The 24,670-nt window shown below is 43.7% G+C and overlaps 1 protein-coding gene across 1 annotated transcript in view; it reads left to right on the top strand.

Moving 5' to 3' along the window:
- CEP250 (centrosomal protein 250) overlaps positions 1 to 24,633 on the top strand; it is a gene marked incomplete at both ends in the record, with an annotated part of 32,794 nt that extends 8,161 nt beyond the window's left edge. Inside the window, 23 exon segments of the mRNA XM_079543363.1 lie at positions 105 to 283; positions 512 to 694; positions 1,571 to 1,715; positions 1,989 to 2,135; positions 2,313 to 2,543; positions 4,081 to 4,274; positions 6,722 to 6,849; positions 7,019 to 7,188; positions 7,929 to 8,108; positions 9,182 to 9,316; positions 9,618 to 9,761; positions 10,187 to 10,488; positions 13,242 to 13,401; positions 14,174 to 14,503; positions 14,907 to 15,032; positions 15,292 to 15,412; positions 17,139 to 17,293; positions 17,851 to 18,668; positions 18,879 to 21,105; positions 21,763 to 21,918; positions 22,338 to 22,451; positions 22,627 to 22,674; positions 24,346 to 24,633. Of these exon segments, the coding sequence (XP_079399489.1) occupies positions 105 to 283; positions 512 to 694; positions 1,571 to 1,715; positions 1,989 to 2,135; positions 2,313 to 2,543; positions 4,081 to 4,274; positions 6,722 to 6,849; positions 7,019 to 7,188; positions 7,929 to 8,108; positions 9,182 to 9,316; positions 9,618 to 9,761; positions 10,187 to 10,488; positions 13,242 to 13,401; positions 14,174 to 14,503; positions 14,907 to 15,032; positions 15,292 to 15,412; positions 17,139 to 17,293; positions 17,851 to 18,668; positions 18,879 to 21,105; positions 21,763 to 21,918; positions 22,338 to 22,451; positions 22,627 to 22,674; positions 24,346 to 24,633 (6,681 nt within the window).
- Positions 24,634 to 24,670: the final 37 nt, after the last annotated feature.

The raw sequence follows: 24,670 nt of genomic DNA, 5'->3' as shown, positions 1-24,670 counted from the left end.
GTGAGATGTCTCTCTGCTTGCTTCTCCTCCCAGCTACTGTATTTGAAGCCATCTTCCCTGCTCGTTATTGCCTGTTTCTGCTATTTCCCTCTCCATCCTTACAGGCCCTAAAAGAAGAGCTTTCTGCCAGGCAAGACTCCATCAATTTTCTGCAGCACCAGCACAGACAGCTGGAAGAGAAGTGCGAGAAGCTGCAGCAAAGGCTTGAGCAACTGGAGGAGGAAAACAAGATGTCTAGCAGCCACCAGCAGCACCTCGAGTCTCTGGTACAGGCACTCAAGAAGTAAGTGTTTCATCCTTCTATGTTCTAAAGGTGATCTACTTTCAGCTCTAAGATTTCAGAGGTATTATGGGCAAAGAATTCTCCTATGCCCTATTAACAGCCTCCTGTCACTGCTTTCCATGCTGTACTGTCTCGTCGTACTCTGCTTTCCACAACTCCATCCTAGAATGGTGAAAATGGGATGAATGAGTATGCAGATCACCTCCTTCTTCTTCCTTGTCTCTGCAGTGACTGTGAAAACCTCGAGAAAACCAGGGGAGAGCTCCAGCAAAAGCTGGAGTTCAGTGAGCAAGAAGCCTCACATCTGCGTCGGAGTAACACTGAGCTGCAGCTGAAGGAAGATTCTGCCCAAGGGGAAAAGGTGGAGCAGCAGCTGGCAGTGGAGAGAGCACATCATGACCACGAGATGCTGTGAGTGTTAAAAGCTTTCTCTGGGCAGGGGTGAGCACTGCTGGATCTTAGATCTCTACACACTGCAAAGGAAAAATATTGTCTATTGATTGTAGCATAGAGCTGTGAGGGAGTACATAGGCAGGGCTGGGTACCTACTGGCATCAGCATAGCTGCCTCCTTGTCTTTTTTTATATTCTTTTAAAAAATTACTTCAGACCTGAACGGAGTATTTATGACAGTCGTCAACTAAAACAGATCATTCAGACTGGATTTAAGGAAAGAAATCAAACCATTATGATGATCATGCAGTAGAACAAATTACTCAGAGATGTTGTTTAGATTCCACCCTTGGGAATTTGAAAGATGCATCAGGATAGAGCCTTAATCAATCTGGACTGATCCCATAGTGATCCTGCTTTGAGCTCAAGATTGGGCTGGCATCCTCCTGGGGTCCCTTCCAACCTGAATCATTGATCCTATGATTATTGGATTGGAAATTAATATGCATCTTCTCCCAGAATAGATTGCAAGCTCTTTAATTGCTGAAGGTGAGAACAATTTTGAGAAGTATATTTTACCCGAAGATCAGCTTTGCTGTCTTATCCACTGTATCAAAAAGGAGAGCTAACAACAGGAAGCTGCTAGGTTCAGAATATCCAAACTTTTTGGAAATGTTCTGTGGCTTTTTTGAAAGCTTGTTCTGCTTTCTCAGTGATGAATGTTTCAAAGAGCAATACAGCTTTAGTTAAAACATTCCAGCATTTTCTACATGTAAATAAAAAGTTAGTGAAAATCCTTTAAACTGCTATATTTAGTGTACAGTATGTAGTCTTTGTTTTGCAAACATTAATGTTTTTGGTGTTAAAAACCTGTTGCCTTTCCCCTTCTCTCAAGTCTGAAGGACTTGGCTGCACTTGAAGCAAAGCATTCGTTGTTACAGAGTGAATTGATAGCAACAAGGGAGAAGCTGGAGGAATCACACCTTCAGAGGGATCTGCTGAAGCAAGAGAAACATGAGCTTACAGTGGCACTGGAAAAGGTATGGACAACTTATTCCTAAGTAACACTTGGGAAGTGTTAGGGAGATGGAGTTCTTAACAGCAAGATCACAGCAAGTGCTGTTTCAGAGAAAATAGCATTATACTTGTTGGATGATGCTGTGATCAGCACAGGCTCTGTGGTGGAGTTAGTCCCCACGTGCTTGTTGGGAAGATCTAACTGGTGATGTGTCAAGTATGTCAGAGACACAAAGGAGATCTGGAGTCAGAGCAATTCCTGTCTTTGTTCTCATGTTGCTGTTTTGTCTCTTCAGGCAGAGAAATCAGTAGCAGCATTGACAGGGGCTCAGAATAAGTTGAATTCTGAAATAGCTGATCTACATGTTGCCGCAGCAAAGATGAGCAGTATTAACGAAGCTCTTGCATTGGATAAAGTGGAACTGAACAAGCTTGTGTTGCAGGTGAGCAGAGTTTCCAACAATGCAAGGCGTTCGCCTCCAGCTGCTCGATTCTTTTCAGACTTTGTGCCTTCAGATAGTATGACTGGCTGAATAAGGAGATGTTCATTTTTCTGTCCAAGCCAAATCTTCTACAATCCTTAACTGTGTTTTGTTTTCTCTGTGCGTCTGTGATTGTAGCTGGAACAAGAGAATGAACTTCTGTCAGATAAAGTGAATGAGATGGAGAGGGCAAAGATCTCTGAACAGGAGAAGGTGACCTTGTATAAAAGAACAAATGAAGAGCTTTGTGCCGAGAAATCCCACCTGGAGGAGCTGCTGAAGAAAGCGGAGGAGCAACAGGAAGGGCTGCAAATGCAACTGAGGGTACTGGCAGAGGAAAAGGCAGAAACCCAGGAGAAACTCAACCAGGTGAGGTCAGCAGTCTGGTTCTTCTGGGTGGGCATTTGTCTGCTTGGCTCAAGAAAGCTGCGTCTGCTTGGTTCTGCAGTTCTTTAATCAACAAGGTGCTTGGTAGTACTGGAGGTCAGAAGGCTCTGTTTACTTGCTTTTGGAAAGGGGTTGATGGCTTGCAGGGACTTCAATCCTTCAGAATTACACTTTCCTTCATTTCTACAGATTATTTTGATCCACTTGTCTGCATTAGTCCCTTTTCTGTTTTTTTTATAAGCTCCAGGGATATAACTGTTGTTGTCCAGGCATCTGAGTGAGGCTACCACTGTTATTGGTGGCAAAACAAGCAAACATTGAAGCTCTTCATTTTTTTCTGAAGCAAGAAAGGGCTGCACGCTTCGATTTATATTTTTTATCGTGAAGTCCACCGCTTTCAGAACTTAATTTGTTCAAACCTGGGGAGCAGGATGGAGCTGCAAGTCAATGTCTGCTGCCTTGTACTGCTAAGAAAGGGGTTGGCATCTTGCTTGTACTGCTGAAATTGTATCTTAAGACATAAATGTAACTTTGAATTGTTAGAGTGTTGTTAGGGTTTGAGGAAGATGAGAAGTGGATGAACAGACAAGTTTCTCTGTTCATAGCTTTCTCTGGACTGACTGTTTTTGGTACACTGGAGAGAAAGCTTGGGAGAATCATATCACTGGGGAGGTTTTTGTCATTTTAATGACAGTTTTGTAATGTGCAGTCATGGGTAGTGGGGGATAACAGAGGAAAATGTTAGTTTTCTCATGATCTGTTATGTATTAGATAGACTTTAGGTATGAGGTAAGTTAGCAAATACAAAGCAGAGATGGTACAGTGTAGAAAATAGCTTAAAAATCATGGTTAATCTCCAAGCTTCATTATCAGCAATGTATATTAGGCAACTTTATTTTAATGTAAGCCAAATGAATAGTATGGCAATGAATTTCTGTACACAATCTCTTCAGCCGTGTCAGCCACATAAATTGCTAGATGACAAAACTCACCAGTGCTTCCCTGCCTCATGGCATCCAGCTGCTATACATACTAAACTAAGTGCGACTTTGTGGGATTTTTAGTTGTTTTGTTGGTGTTTTATCTTGTTTTTTGTTTTTTGTTTTTTTTTTTTAAAGGAGAAACCATTTTTAGTTTCGTCCTCTTCATCCAGCAAAGTTGTATTTGCTCAGACTTAACATTTACAGCATGATAGGGATTCTGAGAGAATTTAGTTTGCAAGGTAGCAGTTCTGGAAGACGTGGGATTTTTGCATGAAGACACATAATCTGGGGTCTGTGTGTTTGTCCTCAGGTAGCTGTCTGGGCTCAGCCAACCCTGTGTGGCCCTACGTATCACTTCCAAGTCTCAGTGCCTTTTGGCAGCCCGGAGTGCTGGTGCTGTGTACCGCAGATGCTCTTAGGCTTTCAACCCACACTGCAGGAATTCTTTCTCCTCTGACTGATTCAGAAGTGACACTGGTTGGCTCTGAGCACGTATTCAGAGAAATGACCAGAAATATATTTTATCCTGCTTTCAGGTTTACCGCCAGCAAGAGGCAGCCAGCAGTGGTTTGGAGCGGTTGCGCCAGCAGTCCTCTCGCCAAGAGGATGCAGTGGCCAAGGTGTCCAAAGAGAAGGAATTCCTGGTGCATGAGAAGGCTGCCCTTGAGGTGCGACTGGCAGCTGTGGAACGGGACAGACAAGGCCTTTCAGAGCAGCTGGCAGAGGCCAGGTAAAGGCAGGGAGGAGGCCCTAGACAGGACATTATTTAATGTCTGTAATTACAAAGGTGGTAATCATTACACCAGGATTTATTGCATCCTGTACGCTTTCCAGATGGCTTTACCTTCCTTAGACTGAAAATTGAATAATCTTGGGCAAAATCTTGAGGGGGGAGGAAGAAAATGTATCATGATGTGTGTTATTTTTGTGACAGCTAAAGCTAACACAGTCCTAGGCTCGTTCGTGCCCCCTTGCACATCACTTTAGACTTTACCATGAAGTCTAAAGCAAGCCAATCCGATTCCTCCATATCTGCTACCCTGGCTCTGCATTGGGAAATAACTCTGCCATGCCTTCTTTGCTTGCATCCAGATGTTTAGCAGAGCCTGAGACTTCTCTCTCTTTTTTTCTTGTTCTGCACATTTCAACAAAGATATTTAGCATTCAAGACTACTGACATCCTGAATAGGACAACAGCATTTACAGTGAAGCTAAAGGCTTATGTGGAAGATCTCGAGGGCGTTATGCTTCTAATCTAACTCTTGTTAACTGTGTGCAGGACCTAGGTTTAGTTACATGGGCAGCAGGGAAGTTTATTTTGAATCCTTGGCAGTCCTTGGGATTTCTTGTTCACCATTGGGTCCTCTGTACCTTACCACGTGGCCTCCAGAGACGGCCATCATGGAGACGTTATGCAGGGAAGGAGCAAGGCTCTGTCCTTGTGCTGTATCAGGCTGCTAAGATCGTGTGACAAATCCTGTGTTTAGCCAAAGAAATGCACTGAGATGTTTGTCCTTCCTCCTAGGTGGTTTTTAGAAGATTCCTGAACTACAGCTACACAAATGATATTTTAGAGATTGTCACATGCTTGGCCTTTTACACTTGGCTGTTCCAGAGCGTGTTGTTATCAGGGCTGACAAATGCTATTTCAACGCTGATTCTTCAGAGCTGCTGCTTCTGATCTCCAGCTTCTTTTATTCAATCCAACTGAATTGTTTGGTCAGATTGGCTGTACTGCTTGTCTGAAGCTTTTATTGCTGGTTCAACTTCCAGAGGAGAGTGCAGCCAAAGCTGCAGGGTGCGATATGGAGAATTTTGAATTCGAGCTCTTCAGTAACACTGATGTTGTTTTCCATGTTTTATCAGTGCACAGGTGAATGGAGGGCAGTCACTGTTTGTATGTGTCTATTCTGCCAGAACAGAGAGATTGCAGTAGATCCTTTCTAACTGAACATCTTTATTAAGATGTTCAGTTCTTTTTTTTTTTTTTTTTTTTTTTTTTTTTCAGTGACAGCATCAGTAAAGAAGAAGAGATACATTAGTTATAAAGAACCTTTGGCAATAGATAAAAGCATTCCCCAGAAGAATAAGCAGTTAGTCTCACTGGATGATGTTCTTAAGCCTTTTGCTGTCCCAGTTTTGGACTCTTATCTTTTAGAGGCTGACTTCTGTTTATCTTTCAAGTGTAGTACATTGAATTTATACTGCTGGATGTTGGCGTGATCAGACACTTTCTATTGTACATTGAAGTAATCAAATGCTACTTTGCTGGGGTTTATTGCTTTATCACCCACAGCATGCCTCTTTACCTTTAATGATATCATCTTAATTCCATCCCTGTACTAATGAAACAGTGCTGTGTATTGTAAGGTACTGGCACTCAGAACAGTGTATTGGAGCAGAGAAGTAACTTCTCTGAAGCTTCTGATTCGAAAATCCTGCATGTCACTCATAGCAGCTTGTTGAAGTCTGTGTATGTAGCAGTTTGTATCTGCAGTACCACATCTTCCATCTTAAAGAATGATGAACTGTTGGGGCTACTGAATGCTTAGTTAGTAACACTCAGTGAAAAATAGTAAGTTTCTCTTGAACTGTTAGCAGTTTGAACTGAAGAATTATTTCTTATCTCTCCTTTCAGATGGTACTTCAGCTGTTAGAATTCTTAGAAATGCAGCTACAAGCATGAGAGGTTACTCTGTCATCTGGTGTATCCCTTTTAAATATAGGGAGTCTGGAAAATTACCTGCATATGCCTATGCTATGAACAGCATAAACAGTCACTAGCGAGCCAGGAAAATGCTTTTTTTTGCTGTGTCTCCCTTCTACCTCATCCCACAGAACAAGTCTGAAGTGCCAGTGAGATCAGAGCTGTGAGCAGAGGATGAGGCTTTTGATTTTTAACACAGCTACCTGTTTGTTACAGAAAGCAACTTAAGATTTGGCTATTGAGATCAAATTAGGCTGTATTTTCTGTATTATGCTAGGTTGTAAGTAAAATCTGGAGGGGCCTACATTCCTATTTTAAATGGCAGAAATGTTTTTTGTCCATGAATTTCTACACAACCCATTTTCCACATTCAGATGTTGGGATCCTGAACCAGTTCTCACTGGAATAATTCCCTGTGGATGTGGATCAGGAGCAAGAATCTCATTTCTTTCCATGTTTACGACATGTAGGTCAGTGAAGGACACCCTGGAATCCAGCTTGTTTGAGGCTCAGCAGCACTCATCTCACTTGGAGATCACCAAGAGTCAGCTTGAAATCCAACTTCATACAATCATTCAGGCTAAGGAAGTGATACAAGGTGAGAGCCTGATGTACTTTATATCTGGTGTGCATTTGCAGTGCAATGCTGAGGGATGAAGAAAATGCAGAGAGAGCCCTTTTGCTCTGAAATTAAAATGGTGTAAGGCTAGCAAATTCAGAATAGTTTCCATAGGCATTGCTTTTCTCGCCTTTTGCCATGTTTGCAGGGGAAGTGATGTGTCTTCAGTGTGAGCTGGAAACAGAGAGATCTCTAATGAAGCAGGAACGGGAAAACATGGCACAACAGCTCATTCAGATGGAACAGCAGCATAACAATGCCCTGAAACTTCAGCAAACTGATCATGAAGTGGAAATAAATAAACTCCTACAAGACCTGGTAGGAAACAATGTGTTTTTAATTCTTTAAGCGAGCTCTGTGGGATTGCTTTTGCATAATTGTTGCCTGAGTGTGAGAAATGGCAGTAATTATCAGCTGTCAGAAGCCACGCACTGCTAGGCCAGGCAGTAGAGCCAGTGGCTCATGCTTGAAGGCGTGTGAGGGCCCACATGATTTTGTTGGGATGGTAAATGCAGCCACAGGTTTGTTGTGGGCCTAAGACAAATTGAACAGAATGTTGGGTGAACTCCACCCGAAACCACAGTGAAGTGGTAGGATCTCACCGGACTCCTGTCTGCTATGAAGTAGACTCACAACATTCCTGCCAGCTTTTATCATTTTGTGATTGGCAGAGGTGTTACTCTTGGACTTAAAGCATGTGGAACAGGCTTCTTGTTCCTGTAGTGCAATTCACAGCCTGTCTTGTGAGTAGGGCATCGGGATACTGGCCTTTTTCTCACCCTACAGTCAGTCTGCATCTTTTCAGTGATTACAATGATGTTGAATCCTGAAAATAGAAATAGAGATAAATCCGGAGATGATTGGGAGCAGGTGGCCATCAGAGAGGAGAACTTAACATCTTTTCTTTTTCTTGCTGACCTGCTCTTTTATGTTCCTTGATAGGGCACAAGGCAGCTACAGTGTGCTGTTCAAGTGGAGTTATGTGGGAAGGGTGAGGATTTACATGTTCCACATGTTACATGAGATTTCATCTTGAGGTCTTTTCCTTCACTCATCAGGCAAGTGAACGGGAAGGGCGCCATTTAGAGCTACAGGAGATGCTGGAGCTCTGGGAAAAGGAGAAAGCAGAGACAGAAGGACAGCATGAGAAGAAGCTGTTTCATATGAAGGAGAAAGTTGCTACCATGCAAGCTCAACAAGAAGAGGAACGAACTAGAGTTGAAAGTGCCAATCAAGAGGTAAATATGAAAGCAGAATTTGTGTTTTTACTCATCTGTGTCACTTACCTACAGTTCTCCTGGCACTGCGTGTCTGGGTAGAGATGTCTCTTGGATGCCCTTCTGTAAAAAGGATGCCTTAGGAATCATGAGGCCTCTGTGCCATGAAGGATAATGCCTTTAACACAGAGTGTTAAGAAGGCCAGGAAGTCCACTGAAGGCCTGCAGATATTATGAACACCATAATCATGTCCCACAGTGGTGAGCTGAAGGAAGCCATGTGTACGGAAAGGACAGAACTATGGGAGCTAGCTGGGCATCAGGATGTGAGGGCATGCCTTGTATGTCCCTGTTTTCCTGAAGCGTTTTCTACTTTGAATTGTGTAAAGTGGAATGCATGCAGGACTGTCTTTGGCAGTAGGAATGAAATATTTCTGAGCACTGTATATATAACAGGTGGCCTTTCAAGTTTTTCTTTCAGAAATCACTTGCTGGTAAACTGTTTTGTGCCTAGATCTTGTGTGCCAAAGCAAACCTGTCATGCACTGAGAGTCCTCCTGTGTTCTACCCAGATTCCTTCTTAAGCAGACTGCCTAGAATGGCAGTACCCCCATTTGTGTCTGCCAGTACCGGGATGATAGGACCAGCTCTCAGAGGTGACAATATGCATCTCAAAACTGGAATGTTCACCAAGCCCCACTTACAATACATGATTTTTCTGAAGAAGCTACTTCCTTCGTTCTCCTGCAGGCTTGTGTGTTCTTTACTGCTGAGTGCGTGCAAAAGCATGCATTAAAAGACAAACTAGACATAACGGAAGACAAGGAAAATGCCATCACCACCACTGGGAAAGTGCCATGCATTTTCCTATTGGGTGATTTTTTCTTATTAGGTGATTCAGGTGAGGGTTCAGTCCCAAATGGCCCATGTTTATGCTACCCATATGACTTTGAAATCTATGCCACCACATGGACCTAAGGGATGAGCATCATATTGCTCTGAGACTGTGTGAGCCCATCAGCCTTCAAATCACTGAAGGACATGCAAATTTCTTCTGTGGAGATTCGACCTGTCTTCTCTGTATTTCTGTGCAGATCTTGACGGAAAAGGAGAATGAGAAGAAAGCTTTATTAGAGATGCTACTCCAAACTCAGGGAGAACTAACAGCAGCCTGCCATCAGCTTGAGCAACTCAGGCAGGAGGTAAAAGAGCAGCAGGAGTATGAGCAGGTAAGTCTCACCAGTAGGCCAGGTAGAAAGTTCAAGCAGTTGGTGACTGAGCATAAGCTCAGAGAGGGGCTGCTAAAGCCAGGGTACAGGATGAAAGGCAACAATGAGGAAATGGATCACAAGTCTTGGAGCACTGAAAGCACAGAGCCTGGTAAGAAAAAAGGAAGGATGGGTTGCAACAGAAATAGAGATGGTTTGAAAAGCAGAGATAAATGGACAAATGGATGTGATTAAGGTAGAAAAAGGAAATGTGCGGAGCTGGTGGCAAGTCCCAGCAACTTGCTCTGCATTTTGGTTACAGAACACTACAGAAAAACTGCAAGCAGAGCTGCAGGAAGCTCACTGTAAGATCAAGATGGTGGAGAATATGCACAAAGAAGAAATTGAAAACATCAGAGAGGAAAAGAATATCCTTCTTCAGCAGAGGGAAGATCTACAGAAACAGGTGACTGCAAACGATACTTGAGTCATCAAGTAGGTGATGCCTTCACTAATTGTCTTTCTGCTGCAGAACAGAATGCAGTAATTCCTCTGACTGCCATCATACTGTAGTGTTCATCTCAGCTTGTGTGAAGGAGACCTACTGGTCATCAATTGCTGCCCTGAACAGATGGCCTAGTCCTTTCGTTTGTTTGCCAGTAATCATCAGAATGGATTTCTGCTGATCTTTACCTGGTAGCCTTGTTTTTTTTTAAGGTGCTTCATGAGATGAACATTGTGTCCCTCTCCACATTTATCAGACAAATCGGCCAAATCTGGTACTCACATAGAATTAGATTTAAATCTGTTCTTCCCCTTTCCTCGTAGTGTATGATATGGTTCGCAGAGACAAGCTGTAGTCTTTGGCTGCTCTGTTCTGTTTTACTGCAGGTAGAGGAGCTGACATCTCAGCTAGCAGCCTCCGAAGAGTCCCATCAAGCGATTGGCCATAAAGCTCAGCAAGATCTGAGTGAGGCACAAGAGCTATCCAGGCAGAAGGTATTGGAGGTTGTACACCTTCAGAAGGTCTTGGAGGAGGAGAGGGGCCAATGGGAAGAGGTGGAACATCAGAACAAAGAGCTGCAGGTGTGCCTGCAGTCCTTAGAGGGGGAAAGGAGTCGATGGGAAGAAGTGGAACGTCACAATGCAGAATTTCAGGCTTCATTGAAGGCTCTAGAGAGCGAAAGAGACAGGTAATTGAAAGCCTGCAAGGCTCTCTGTTCTGTTTAATGAATTCCCTCTTGTAGATCTTTTCATACGCAGGTGGATGTGATACCACTTCCTTAAAATGCTGTTCAGAACTATCCATGCAGAACCATTTCATTCTTTTGATCATGTTTCATTCTCTTTTGTTTTCATCTTTCAGTTACATTTTTTAGAAGTAGTCTTTTCCTTAAAAGAATGTATTTCTATCAGGTCAGCATATAAATACTGTTAAACTTTCAGAGATTCAAACCCAAAGCATTCTAAGGAAGCAGGGTAGGCTGCAGTATAATGGGCTAAATAGATCCACCAGCTCCACCTTGAGTCCAGTACGCTTTAAACATTTCTTTAAACATTCACGATCATTTCATTCTGATACTTTTTGGCTGGAAGAAGACATCTTCCATGAGAATTTCAAGCTAAGCCAGATTCCCTTCAGAGCGTGCCTTCAGAGGCACAAGGATCAAGCATGTTTTTCATTGCTGTCTGTTTCCTCATTTCTCAAATAACCTACCAGGCATTTGGAGGTACTCAAGCAAGGGCCCTGCTAGTCCTAATGGTTACTGCTGTTAATGCCTGTCCAAGTATTGCAACAAAGAAGATTTCACCTGATCAAGTCTTGCCAGTCTTCAAGGCACCTTTTCATTGAAGAGAGGAGAAATAAGAGGCAGTGAGCTCTTGCTTCTCCTCTGAGGGATTCTATATCTTATGAGGATCTGTGTGTTTCCTCTAAACTTCCATTACCACTTCTGCCTTTATTTGCCCTCACTGAACTTAATAGTGGTGCTGGCAAGTCCTATGAAACTCCCCAGATATCACTTTGCTGTCAGTTGCTGTTCCTACTGGGATGTACATGTTGGGGAAACAAATTTTCTCTTTATTGACAAAATGTCTTTGAGTCTCATTAGTCAAAATATTTTATTTTCTTCTTCCCCATCATCTTCATTTATTTTGACTTCCTAAGCTATATGGTATCACTATTTGCACCATGGTCATAGTCTTAGCTTCCACCAAGTTGTTTGCTGAACCAACGATCTGAGTTCCCTTTTGGTCTGGGGAACATAAGGAAAGTTCCCCACTTAAATCATATATTGAATAAACATCAACCTTAATAGTCCAGTGTTTTTAGCTTTTAATTCTCCTACGTCTTACTTGTTTCATTATTACCTGTCTGTGAAATTAGCTTTTAGTAACTAATGGCTCATTTAGAAAGACTGGGGAAATGGAGACATCTATGGCCAGTCTCTTGCTTTGGTAGATTTTTCTGGGACTTGACTGTTTTAAGGATACCCATTACAGGCCAGCAAGCCTCACCTCTGTGCCTGCAAGACTATGGAACAGATTTTTTTTCTGCAAACGATGAGGCAGATTCAAGATGAAGAGGTGATCTGAGGTAGCCATCACAGCTTCACCAAGGGCAGGTCGTGCCTGACCAATCTGGTGGCCTTCTGCGATGGGGTGACAGCATCAGTGGATAAAGGCAGAGCAACCAGTACCATCTAGCTGGACTTCTGCAAGGCCTTTGATATGGTCCTGCACCACATCCATATCTAAATGGGAGAGAGATGGATTTGAAAAGTGGGCTATTCAATGGACAAAGAATTGGTCAGATGGTTGCAGCCAGAAGGTTTTGATCAGCAGCTCGATGTTCAGGTAGAGGCTGGTTACTTGTGGTGTTCCCCAGGAGCCTATCTGGGGACTGGTGCTCTTTAACATCTTTACCAATAGCCTGGATAGTGGGATCAAGTGCATCCCCAGCAAGTTTGTGGGTGACACCAAGCTGAGTAGTGCAGTTGGTACATTAAAAAGCAACGCCATCCAAAGGGACCTGGAAAGGCTTGAGAACTAGACCCACATTAACCTACTGAGGGTCAACAAGGCAAGCGCAAAGTGTTGCACCTGAGTTGGGGCTATCCCAGGTATGTGTACAAACTGGGAAAAGAACTCTCTGAGAGCAGCCCTGCAGAGAAGGACTTGTGGGTCCTGGTGGATGAAAAGGCGGACGTGAGCCTGCAGTGTGTTCTTGCAGCCCAGAAGGGCAGCAGCATCCTGGGCTGCATCAACAGAGAGGGCTGGCAGACAGGGCGAGGGAGAGGATTGTCTCCTGCTCTGTCCTCATGAGGCCTCACTGCAGCACTTACACCACGCAGGTTGTCATGTATGTTTCTTAGGCCCTTACTACTACAAAGATGAGATAGAGAACTGCTTCACCAAAGACCATCTTCTATCTGTATTTTCCTTAGTCTCCAATCCTGTGCTGTACATTTAAGAGTATTGTTGTGAGCTCCACTGCATGGAGTCCCCCAGCGCAGGAGGGTAAGAAGTTATCCCCCTTTTCCCTGGAGGTTTTAGTCTTATGTTCTTCTGTGGAATTCTTGAAGTTGAGAAGAACTGAAACCAGTGGTGAATAAAGCTGCCCCTTATTACCACCTGTATTGCTGAGTATCTGTGGATATCACTTTTAACATCTCTCATTGAAGTGTTTCAGTATATGTGCTCCCGTGTTGTCTGTATTCCCATCTCAAAATGTATTAAACTTAGCCACTAATTAGCTTTTCTCTGTGGAAATGAGTGTAGTAGGTGCATGCTTTGCTGTGATTGCTAACCTGGCTTAGGATTGAACGAGCAGCCTAGTTGTTTAGGTACACCTCAGCAGACAGCAGTTTTAGCCTTGATGGTTCAAGTTCAGAGAATTTATTAGGTCTTATACAATGAGTAATGAGTTGCATGTTCTCTCTTTCAGGCTATCTCTGTCTCTGGAACAGAAGGAATTGAGCCTCAAGACCTTGGAAGAAAACAACCTTGTCCAGCAGAACGAGGTGTCTAAACTGCATTCTGCTATTCAGCAGGCTCAGCAGCTCCACTCAGACCACAGAAGAGAAATACAAGAGCTCAACAGCCAGGTGTCCTATCCATTAAGCTTCCTCCTACCCAGGGGCATTGAATACCACTTCATTTTGTAGGTTTCAGCTTGTTTCCCCTTCCAACAATGCACACCCCTGTGTTCTGCCTAGAGGCTGCACACGGACGTGAAGGCTGGATTTGTTGTATTTTCCTTGTGTTGCTCCCAGTTCTCTCATGGTTCAAGGCATTAAATCTCTGAAGAGCAATAGAAGACTCCTTTGAAACTTCTCAGTATCTATGTTACAAATGTCCCCTAATGGTGGGAGTCTACCTCTGTAGGTCACTGAGTGATCTGATGACATAGAAGTGGTTATCACAGTCTGTGGAAGGCACTTCCACCTCAGCCCAGTTCATCTGGCGTTTTGGAGGTGCACAGTAAGGGATGGTGACTGACTTCTGTTTACTTCTATGCCTAGACATCCCTGATAGCCCCACCTCCATGCAGGGGTGATTGATACCTTGCCCTGCCAACCCCCTGCTCGAACACACACTCCTTCATTTCTGAAGTTGGAAAGAGTGATGGCTTGGCCATAATGTTGTGGATAGGGAGGCTTCGTTTTGGCCCCTTAGCCTCCAGGCATCTGTTTTGAGCTCATTGTCTGTTTGCTCAGTCTGAGTTCTTGTGTGTATTTGTTGTTTTTTTTTTTGTTGTTTTTTTTTTTGCCTTTGGTTTCCAACATGCTGTTGGAATTTCTTCTTCGTTCTTCTCCCCACTTCTCTGCTTTCTGAGTAGCAGCTCTATCTCTGAAGCTCTGTGCATCTGTGTTACAGGTACAGACGCTGCAGGAAGTGGTGCTGGAGAAGGAAGCCAGCCTGGCAGCTCGGGAGAAGCAGCTGTTACAGGATCTGGAGGAGTCTCGAGCAGGCGAACGGTGCTTGAGAGACTCTTTGCATGTGCTAGAAGCTGAGATGGCTGAACTTCATTTGAGGCTTTGTAGCACAGAGAACAGAGCAAAGGCATTGGCTACAGAGTGCCAGCAGGCTAATAATGCCCACTGTGAAGCCCAGTCCCAGCTGGACAAATTGCACTTGGTTCTTCACCACGTGCTGTGTGACAGCACTGATAAAAGCAGAGATTTAGTCACTTGGAGTTCAGGCAAGTGTGGGAGGAACGAGAATTACATAGAGTGCTTGGGGATGGAGGGAGAATATGGAGGGCAGGGATGGTTCTTTGCAATCCTAATAGATTGATCCTTTCGGTTCGGACTGTCTCAAGCCTTGGGAAGTCCTGAAAGCCTGAGGTTTCTGCAGAGAGACAAGTCGGTATTGGTACATGGAGAAGCCACTAGCACCAGTAGCCATGAGATGCATATGTATTCATTTCTGGGAGCAGTGCTCACATTAGCGTGCTGCAGAATAATCTTAGCCTATGACATGACTTGCTGTAACATAAACTTCAGTACAGCTACAAAGATGCTGCCACCTTCTGCAGTGTATAAACAAATCTTGTTTGTTGGAGACCTCCAAATTAAAGCATGAAACTGAATGGCTTCTCTCTTCAGAACAGGATCGTGTCTGGGACCTAACTGTTTCTCAGGCTAAGGACCTCCCTGTAGAGCTCATGGTGGACAGAGTGGCAGCAGCCCTGCAAGACCTGCATCAGGACCTGAAGCAAACTCAGCAAGATCTGGTAATGTGTCTCTGTAGTGCACCCAGAAGTCCTGTCCCTTTGCTGGACTGAGCTGAGAAGCAGATTGCCAATGCCAGAATGGGTGTAAATTCTTGTAGGCCAGGTTTGCTTGCTGTCACGAGGAGATAGGACAATCATATTTTCCATTACTGTCCAACTGCCCCCTCCCGCCTTAGCTATTTCTGCCTCTAGCTTTTGTACCTCCTTGTCTCCTGCCAGCAGTGGCTCTATGAACATACACTGATCTTGCCTCTTCCAGAATGACGCTGGGAAGAAAGTGCAGGACCTGGAAGTGGAGCTGAGCAAGAGGCAAGCTGAGAGGGACCACCTCAGTGCCCGCAATCAGGAGCTCCAGAAACAGCTGGCTCAAAGCCAGGAAGGTACAGCTTCTTTCCAACCCACTGGAGTCAATCCCGTCTCACTGGAAGGGATTTCTGACAGCACACAGAGGAACAGTGCTGCAGTGCCAGGAGATGAGAGGGTGGAGAAAAAACAGCAAGCATGAGACTTGAGCACAGGACACATGGCACTGCATCCAGTGCTATGGCTGGTGATGGGTGTGCAGCAGTGATGCCTTTCAGATCGTGTGTCACTACAGAGTAGGTGTAGCTTGATTCCTCGTGTGTCCTTCTCCATGGACGCTAAAAATACCATCTTGCTAAAAACATCACCTTTGTCGACTTCCTTTTCCTCTTACATGGCCATTTCACTGACCATCAGTTCCACGTTAAGCTATAGGTTACTGTAATTGCCAGCATGTGCTTTCTTTCTTTTCTGCTGTTTTTCCTGGTTTTCTGGTACCTAAAGCTCCTGCAGTCTGATATTTGAGTTCCAATCTGTAGCAAACATAATTTCTTGCTTCCCTAGTGACTTCTTATTATGTTTTTGGTAATGTTTACCTTAGATTAATCTACAAATTGGTTTTCATATGCAACTAGCTACCTCTTAATCTCCAGGCCTCCCCAGAGCCTCCATGGCTGTTGGCCTCCTGTATCATAGCCAGACAGGCATATCTTCTCCTGTCTCTGTCACTGTTTTTCCACTTTCCAAATTAGAATTGCCTTTTGGTCGTCTTTTCTTGTTTTCCATGCCTCAGACTGCAGGAACAAGGAAGTGTGAGTATTACTAGAAGTCTCCCTCGTGTACTGCCTTAGGCTCCCATGATGCCTTTAACTATTCAGTTATTTCTGTGTTATTTCTGTGAGATGGAACTGATGATCATTTTCACAGTTTTCCAGGCCTTATATCATCCCTATTTCTGGAACGTTTGTATTGTTGGTTCTTTCCGATTTATTATAATTTGTTTCTTTGTTTTATAATATGTGGTAACAGCTTCTGTACTTTCAATTCTGCCACTGAATAGAATGTTGAATTCTACTGAATGCTTGTCTTAGTGGTCAGTTTTTTCTTTTTAGTTCCTGCCCAGTAGTTCAGTCTATTTCTACAGTTGTCTCTTAGTATGCTTCAGTTCCTGTGTGACTGTAAGCTTTTGTGCTTCCAGTCTCACTGCAGATATGAATCTCAATTATTCTTGTTGTGCTGTCATCCCGCTGTCACAGGATATTGTTTTTCTCTACCAGTGCACAATGTGTTACCCAAGCATTCTTTTGGAAAAAGATTCCTTAAAGTGCATCTTCAAGCATAACGCTGGCACGTGTCCTCTTCTCTAAAGCCTTGTGTGACTTTCTGGTTAATTAACTGTGTCACAGTCTGTCTTCACATATACTTCTTGTTCCCCTTGCCTACTCTTAGCTCCTTATCTTTAGAGCACTAGACCTTTCACTGGCTGTTCCTGTCCTTGTTTCATCAGTGAAGGTTGTATCTGATTCTAATGCTGTTGGTGACCTGCTGCTGTGTCATTAGCCTTAGCCTTTTAACATGCAGAACAGAGATGCATTTTCATATTATTCTGAATCTTGCCGCTTTCATGCTTCCACTTTTCTCTGGCTGGAAGGTTTTTAATTATGTCTGTTTTGAAAGTTCATGTGGGTTTAAGGTCTATAAAACAGAGACAGGTGGGGAAAAAAATGTTATTTTCTCCCTAGGTTACAAATCAGTTTGATTTTACTTTGCTTTTCACCTTTTCCTTGATCTTTTCTGCTGCAGAGACACAGATGGCAGAAGGCAAGAACAACTCTTTACAAGCAGCCTTGCAGGCAGAGGCTGCTGCTCTAAAGAAGGAGGCTATGACACTACATCAAGAGGTGGCATCTTTGGAAAGGAAACTTGAGAATGCTGAGAAGCAAAAAAAGGATGTGCTGGTATGGCTGACAGATGCCATGCAGGGCAGGTTCTAGCTTTTTTTTTTTTCCATCTATTACTAATTTTAAGGAACTTTTTTTCAATAGAGAGTTGGTTTTCAGTGATGTTATAAGAGTTTTGTCCAAATCTGAGGAGATGCAGAATATACAAATGCTGACTAAGTCTCTTTCATTTACCTTCCTTCCATTTGTTCTTTGTTTCCTAGACTTGTTTTCCTGCTAGCTCCTGTGGCTGAGTTAGCAGGATCAACAGCTTGAGTAAGAGGTCAGTCCAGAAAGCAGAGAGAACCAGTATCACAAAATTCAAGGGCAAAAGAACAAAACTGATATAAGTGATCCTTCTCAGTTTTTCTGATAGCGTTCTTCTGAATAAAGGAGAAAAAGATACTGGAGTCATACAGAACTTACTTATGGGGGAATCCAACTGAATAGGTAGAAGCTTCTACTAGAAGTTCAGACTGCAGCTCTTGACTGCCACCAAAGTGGAAGTTTGAATCTAGTATGAAAACAAGCCTATATAAATAGAATTACTGAATCTTTTTCTCCCTGTGTTGCAGCATGAACGGGACAGACTGCAAGCAGTTGAAGAAAAACTGATGTGGGAGATAAAATTTCTTCAGGAATCAATCACAGCCTCAGAAACACGAGCAAACACAGCAACAGATATGAATCACTCCCTTGAACAAGAACTTCAAACTACATTATCTGTCTTGAAAACAAAAAATAAGGAAGTGGACACTCAGCGGGAGAAAATCCAGATGCTACAGAAAGAGGCAGCAGATGTAAAAGCTTTACAGGAGCATCTTACTCAAGTGAATGCCATCCTGTCAAAGAGAGAGGGAGAAATGAAGTTATACCAGGAACAGATGAGAATGCTGGAAAGCCAGAAAGAAATGCATAAAACTACTCTAGATCAAGTTATTAAGGACATAAAAGAGAAAAAACAGAAGACAGAATCCCAGCAAGAACAAATACAGGAGTTAGAGAAGCAGCAAGAACTGCAGAGGACTGCCGTAAGCAAAATGAGCAAAGACCTGGAAGACAGAGATAAGGAGATCAGATCCCAGCAAGAAGAAATATGGGAGCTGGAGAAGCAACGAGAACTGCAGAGAACTGCTATAGGCAAGATGACTAAAGACCTGGCACACAGAGACCAGGAGATCAGATCCCAACAGGAAGAAATACGGGAGCTAGAGAAGCAGAGAGAACTGCAGAGGACTGCTGCAAGTAAGATGAGCAAAGATCTAAAGGAGAGAGATAAGAAGATACGATCCCAGCAAGAACTGATAGAAGAACTAGAGAAGCAGCAAGAACTGCAGAGGACTGCCCTAAGCAAAATGAGCAAAAACCTGGAGGAGAGAGATCAGGAGATCAGATCCCAGCAAGGACTGATAGAGGAGCTAGAGAAACACCAAGAAACGCAGAGGAATGTTGTAAATAAGATGAACAAAGACCTGGAGGAGAGAGATGGGAATATAAGCTCCCAGCAAGAACTGATAGAGGAGCTGGAGAAGCATCAAGAACTGCAGAGGGCTGCTGTGAGCAAAATGAACAAAGACCTGGAGGAGAGAGATGAGAAGATCAGATCCCAGCAAGAACTGATAGAGGAGTTAAAGAAGCAGCAGGAACTGCAGAGGACTGTTGTAAGCAAGATGAGCAAAAACCTGGAGGACAGAGACCAGGAGATCAAATCCCTGCAAGAACTGATAGAGGAGCTAGAGAAGCAACGAGAAATGCAGAAGACTGCTGTGAGCAAGATGAGCAAAGACCTGGAGGACAGAGACCAGGAAGTTAGATCCCAGCAAGAAGAGATACAGGAACTGGAGAAGCAACGAGAACTGCAGAGGACTGTTGTAAGCAAGATGAGCAAAGATCTGGAAGAGAGAGACCAGGTGATCAAGTTTCAGGAAGGGAAGCTAATAATTCTAGAACAACACGGTACATCACAGGTGAGAAGTTTGCTAGCGGATCTTGATCATATGAAAGGAAACTTGAAGGAGAAAAACTTAGAGCTGATGTCTCTGAATCAGCAGATCAAAGAACTGGAGATGGAGAGAGAAGAGGTGAAATCTTTGCACACAAGCCTGGAACAGCTCAGAGCAGACCTTAGGGATAGAGAGAATGAGTCTGACTCTCAAAGGGATCAGTTAAGATTCTTTCAGCAGTACAAGGAGCATCAAGAGGAGTACCTGCATGAGCTTCAGGGTAAAGTAGCAAAAATGACACTTTCCTTATCTAAAAAAGATCAAGAGCTTGAGTCACAGCAAAAGCAAATCCAGGAAGCTGAAGAAGTCATGGAAAAGAAGTTGAAGACTGTTTGTGACCAACTGGAGCAGACATTAGAAACCTTAAATGAAAAGGAAAGACTCCTAGACATCCAAAAGCAACAAACAAGGGAATATGAGGAAAAAACAGAACAGATGAATGTCTTACGTAGAGACTTAGAATATACTAAGGCAATATTGAGAGAGAAGGATTTAACGATTGAATCTCAGAAGGAACTGATTGAGACCTTCCAAAAACAAGAAAAAGACTCTATGCAGCAGAAGGAAATTCTGCAGCATCTTAAAGGGTCTTTAAAGGAACAAGAACAGGAAACTGTATCCCTTAGAAAGCAGTGTGAGGCATTTAAAGAAATGGAGGAAAAGCACAAAACTGATCAAGTGATTCTTCAAGAAACAAAAATGACTCTGAAAGAAAGAGAGAGAACAATAGAGGTGCTAGAGGAAGCTGTCTCTAAGCTTCAACAACAAAATGACAATACGACGATGCAGACTGCAGCTATAGTGCAGAAACTGGAATGTGCTGAATCTTCCCTAGTAGCTAGAGATCAAGAGATAGCATCTCTGAAAGAGCATGTCCAGGATCTTCAAGAGCAGAAGGAGACAGAAGCTAAACAGGCCAGAAGTCTGCAGCAGGAACTAAACACAATGAGCAAAACAATGAAGAAGAACAACTTAGAGATTCTCAAACAGTCAGAGCAGATCAGTGTGTTTCAGATTCGTGAAGAAAGTATGAAAGTAGCACTGATGTCTTGCCAGAATCAAGTGAGTCTGCTTGAGGAAGTGGTGAGAAAGAGAAATGAAGACAATGAAACTCTTCTGCAAAAACTCCAGCACCGAGAAGAAGAACTGAAGACCTTGCAGAATCTCCAGCTTACGCTGTCTGAGAAGAAAGAGGAGATTAAACATCATGCAGCGGAAGAGAAGTTCCTGGAAGAAGCCTTGCATGGGAGAGAACGGGAGACAAAGGGTCAAGGTGAGCAAAAAAAGTTAGAAGATGAGGAAATAAGAGATCTTCATGAGGATTTCCAGCATGTTCAGCAGACTCCGACAAAGAAGGATGAAGAGATCAAATACCAGAGAGACAGAGTCAGGTATTTAGAGAAAACTCTGACAGGGAAAGAAAAAGAGCTGAGGAGGCAGAGTGAACTCTTGAAACAATTAACATCAGCTCTGCATTGGAAAGATGAAGGGGAGACGCTAAAGAAACAAATCCAGAAACTCCAAAAATGGGAGGAAGAAGAAGCAGAGAAGAGGAGGGTTCTCCAAGAGAGAGACCAGTTCTTGAAAAGGCAGAAAGAACTAGCTCAACAACTGGAAGATGAGAGGAAAGTAAAGGGGGAAGAATTGAAGCGTGTGATTGCTATTTTGAAGCAGACTGAAAGCGGAGAAATCGAATGGAAAGAGAAGGCACAAGCACTGACTCTTGCCCTTTCTAAGAGTGAAATGACCAATGGGACTTTGAGGGAAGAAATAGCCATCCTGCAGAGTATGGTTTCAGAGAGGGACAAGGACCGGTTTCATCTTCAGGTAGGTGATGTGACTGGTCATCAGTCAACTAAAATGTCTGTAAAGGATTCTAATGTTGTTTCCCATAAATATTTACCAGCTTGGCCAAAGAACCTATGATTTCAGTCAGTAGGCTAGCCTGCCTGTGCAGCACAGGCCACAGACCATTCACCTGCTACAATTTTTTTCTGTCAAGCCCAGAACTACTGAAAGAACTACAGAGCTTGCTGTTAAATCAAGTCCAAAAGTTAGGGATTAGTAATCAGTTCTGCTGTCCAGGCAAGTTTAGCCAATGTAGTGTGGTTAGGATTTGGCATGGAGACAAAAGGGCACAGCTGACCAAACTAATGTGGTAAACTTTATAGGATTTTTTAAAGATGGCTGAGGAGCACCAAAGTGACAGTGCTGAGAGTATTTTCAGAGATCTGCTGTTTCTGACCAAGCACATTCTGTTTACTTGTGAACAAGCAAGAAGTTATTTCGTTACTAGCCACATGATTATGTAGTGGTCCCTATGCAGAGCACATAGGAACATATGTTGCTGTTTTGTCCTGTCAGGAAGGAAAGAAGGGACTTAATGGTGTCCATGTCTGAGGCTGGTCACCCTCTCTGACATGTTGATTTGGTCCCTCTAACCTTTATGTGGTGACTGCTCACATAATGTCTGTGTACCCCCAGGAGGCTACTGAAGGCAGTGAGAACCTATCGTGGCTCTTGGAGAAGAAGCTGCTATGGCAGCGGCTGGAGTGTCTGCAGCAAGCAGTTGCAAGGCTGGAACATGAAAAGTCTGAGCTGAAGCAACTCAATGCTGAGCTCAGGATAACTCTTGAGCAGGTAAAAAAAGGCTTTCACTGCCTCTGCAGTGCTTGTAGTCCTCTAGAACTCAGCTTGTTTCCATATACAGTCCTTTAGAGTCCTCTGTTCCCTCTCCCATGTGGAGACACATGGAGTTGCACATTTTCTTTCTCCACTGACACCTCACTGCTTTCACAGAAGAACATTCACTCAGGTCCTACTCTTCTTGCCCTGCTGTCACCTTGCACTTGCAGTTGATACTCACGTTAGGAACTTCCTCTTGCTCTTTCTCTTCCATAGTCTATGCCAAGTGCTTTTTGCCTCCAACTTTCTGTGATGCAATTAAACAGTCCTGCACAGAAATCTCCTCAGAAATAATGTCCTGGGATCTTTCATTTATTTTTTTTCCCCTGTTTGGTGGCTGGTTTCTGTGATTCTTTCTCCTATCCAACATGCAGGTGGAACATGAACGGAGGAGACTGAAGAGAAGTTGTAGTCGCCAATCACAGTCAAATGTAAACAGGTTTTCTTTCTCAGAATCTGATGGGGACAAGATGCCTGCTTCTAGAAAGGTGCGAACAGAATCTTACTGGGTGAAAGAAGGGTCTGGCCATGCAGAGGAACCATGACAAATTCCAGTGGCAGCATTGCCCTCCCCTCACCCCCCCCCCCACCACATAGACATAATGTAAATTTGACCCTGCTGAGACTGGAGACTAAAAAGAATTCCTTGCATTTTCTTCACAGGAGGAGGCTCGTGCTCTCTGCAATCAATTAGCTGATTTACAGAATCAGGTGAGGAATAGAAAAGCTGTCATCAAAAGCTGCTGTAGCTGCGCTGCTGAACACAACTTTGCATGATGTTACAGCACAAGTTTTGTTTGGCCGGGTCCCAGCTGTCAGGAAGTGAGTACACCAGGCAGTGGAAATACCCGGGTAGCTGCATTAGTTGGCCACGGGTGAACAAGACCGTTAATGTAGGCTGGTCCCTGACTTACCAAGTCAGGCATGGTGGGTGATGGATTGCAGGAAAATCAGAAAATTGAAACTTTCCTGCAGCCAGAGAGTATTTTAAAGATGTTTCCTTTGAGCCTTGCTCATCTTGTCAACTGTTCTTGTTTTCCCTTGATTCAATAAAAGGGGAGCTTGCATCTTACCAGAGGCACAAGACAGGGGCCAACCTTATAGCTGTCATACAGCCATAAGTCTCGTATTGCTGTTCTGTGCCAATCATGGTCCCAGTACTGGACTGAGTCAGAGACCTAAGCACTATAAGAATATTTGTTTTATCAGTGTAAGCACATACCTTTCAATTACTGAATGCTAGTGCATCTTTTCACAGCAATACTGGCAGTACGACAGGTTGCCAGACTTCTCTTCCACTTAGAATCATAGAATCAGAAGGTTTGAAGGGACCTACATGATTATCTAGTCCACCATCATCTAGTTCCACTTCTGTGAGTCAGGTATATCTGACTCCAGGTCATCTAGGAGATCGAGGTCTCCCCAAGGGTATGAATCTTCACAGGTGATAAAAGCAACAGGGGTGCATAATACTTCTGTGGCTAAAGTACATTCTCCTTTGTTCTGGAAAGTAAGCTGAGCGTGCTGCTGAAGCCAGCAAGTTATCATGAGCTCTTGCTAGGAAGCTTCAGTGTCTGAAGTTCTGTTCAGGAGAACTGATTTGAACTCCTTTTCCTCCTGTGACTGTTGTATCTGCATGCATTGTGGACCTACTTCAGCAGAAAAATTAAAGTGTTCTGATCGAAGAATAGATCTTAGCTTATTAATGAAGGCACTCTGTAGCTCTGAGAGACAGCAAAACTGCAACTAGATCTCCTGTTTGCTGACAGATGCTTTAAGCAGCAGGCAGCTGCTTCTCCCAGTTGTGTCCCTGGATTACCTACCAAGGCGTGGGAGGGTTTTTCAGCCTTTAAACCCCACTTTCACAAAGATGTCCTTGTTATTTCAGATACGAGGTCAGATCTGTCCCTCTGTGAAGTGGTGTGGTTCCCTCTGGTTCCTTTTCTCATGTTAGCTGTTCAGTTTTCAAGCTGTTTCTGAACAGAACGGTTCTTCAATACCTCACTCCTAAGCAAGCAGTCTTTTTTTTATGACACTGGTGTAACCAGTGGTCCTTCTGTGAGGAAAAAGCATGTGGAACTAAGGTGACAGTTGCCAAAATTTCTCTTGAAAAAAGTTTCATTACTAAGTCCTGTAGGAATATTTTTCTTTGCTGTGCAGATGCCAGCGTTGTACACGCGTGCAGTGTGAGAGAAAGGAATTTGCATTGTTGATCATCATTCAGTTCATGTTGACTTTGGAATCTGTTACTTCCCATTCAACAAAGACAAAGTGTTGGCCAGAACTGGAGTTAGAGGGTGCTTCCCTGACAGCTGGTTCCACGGAGCTAAGGCCGGTCCTGCAGTGTGGGTTTCTCTGAACTCATCCTTCTGCCTCTTTCAGGTGACTCTTCTGCAGCAGCAGTTGGCACAAGAACGAAAATACAAGCAGGACTATATTGAGTGTTGTGCAAAGACCAGCCAGGAGCTGTTGGACCTTCACCAAGAGCTGTCTTACTCCCTGGAGACTGTGGTCAGGGAGCCCAAAGCTGCTGTTCTGGAGGCAGAGACTCAGAAGCTGGATCGATCTCTGAACCATACCTTGGCACTAATATCTCTGGACTGCCGATCTCCTGAGAGACAGCTGTTGCACTCAGCAGTGAGATCCACCACAAGGGATGGCCTGAGGTAACAGGAGCAGTGTGCTGCTAGAGCTGAGTTGGAGACCT

This window comes from Tetrao urogallus (assembly GCF_951394365.1).
Source record: "Tetrao urogallus genome assembly, chromosome: 16".
Taxonomy (NCBI): Eukaryota; Metazoa; Chordata; class Aves; order Galliformes; family Phasianidae; genus Tetrao; species Tetrao urogallus.
Note: the sequence above shows the minus strand (reverse complement) of the source record. Positions and strands in the feature narration are given on the sequence as shown.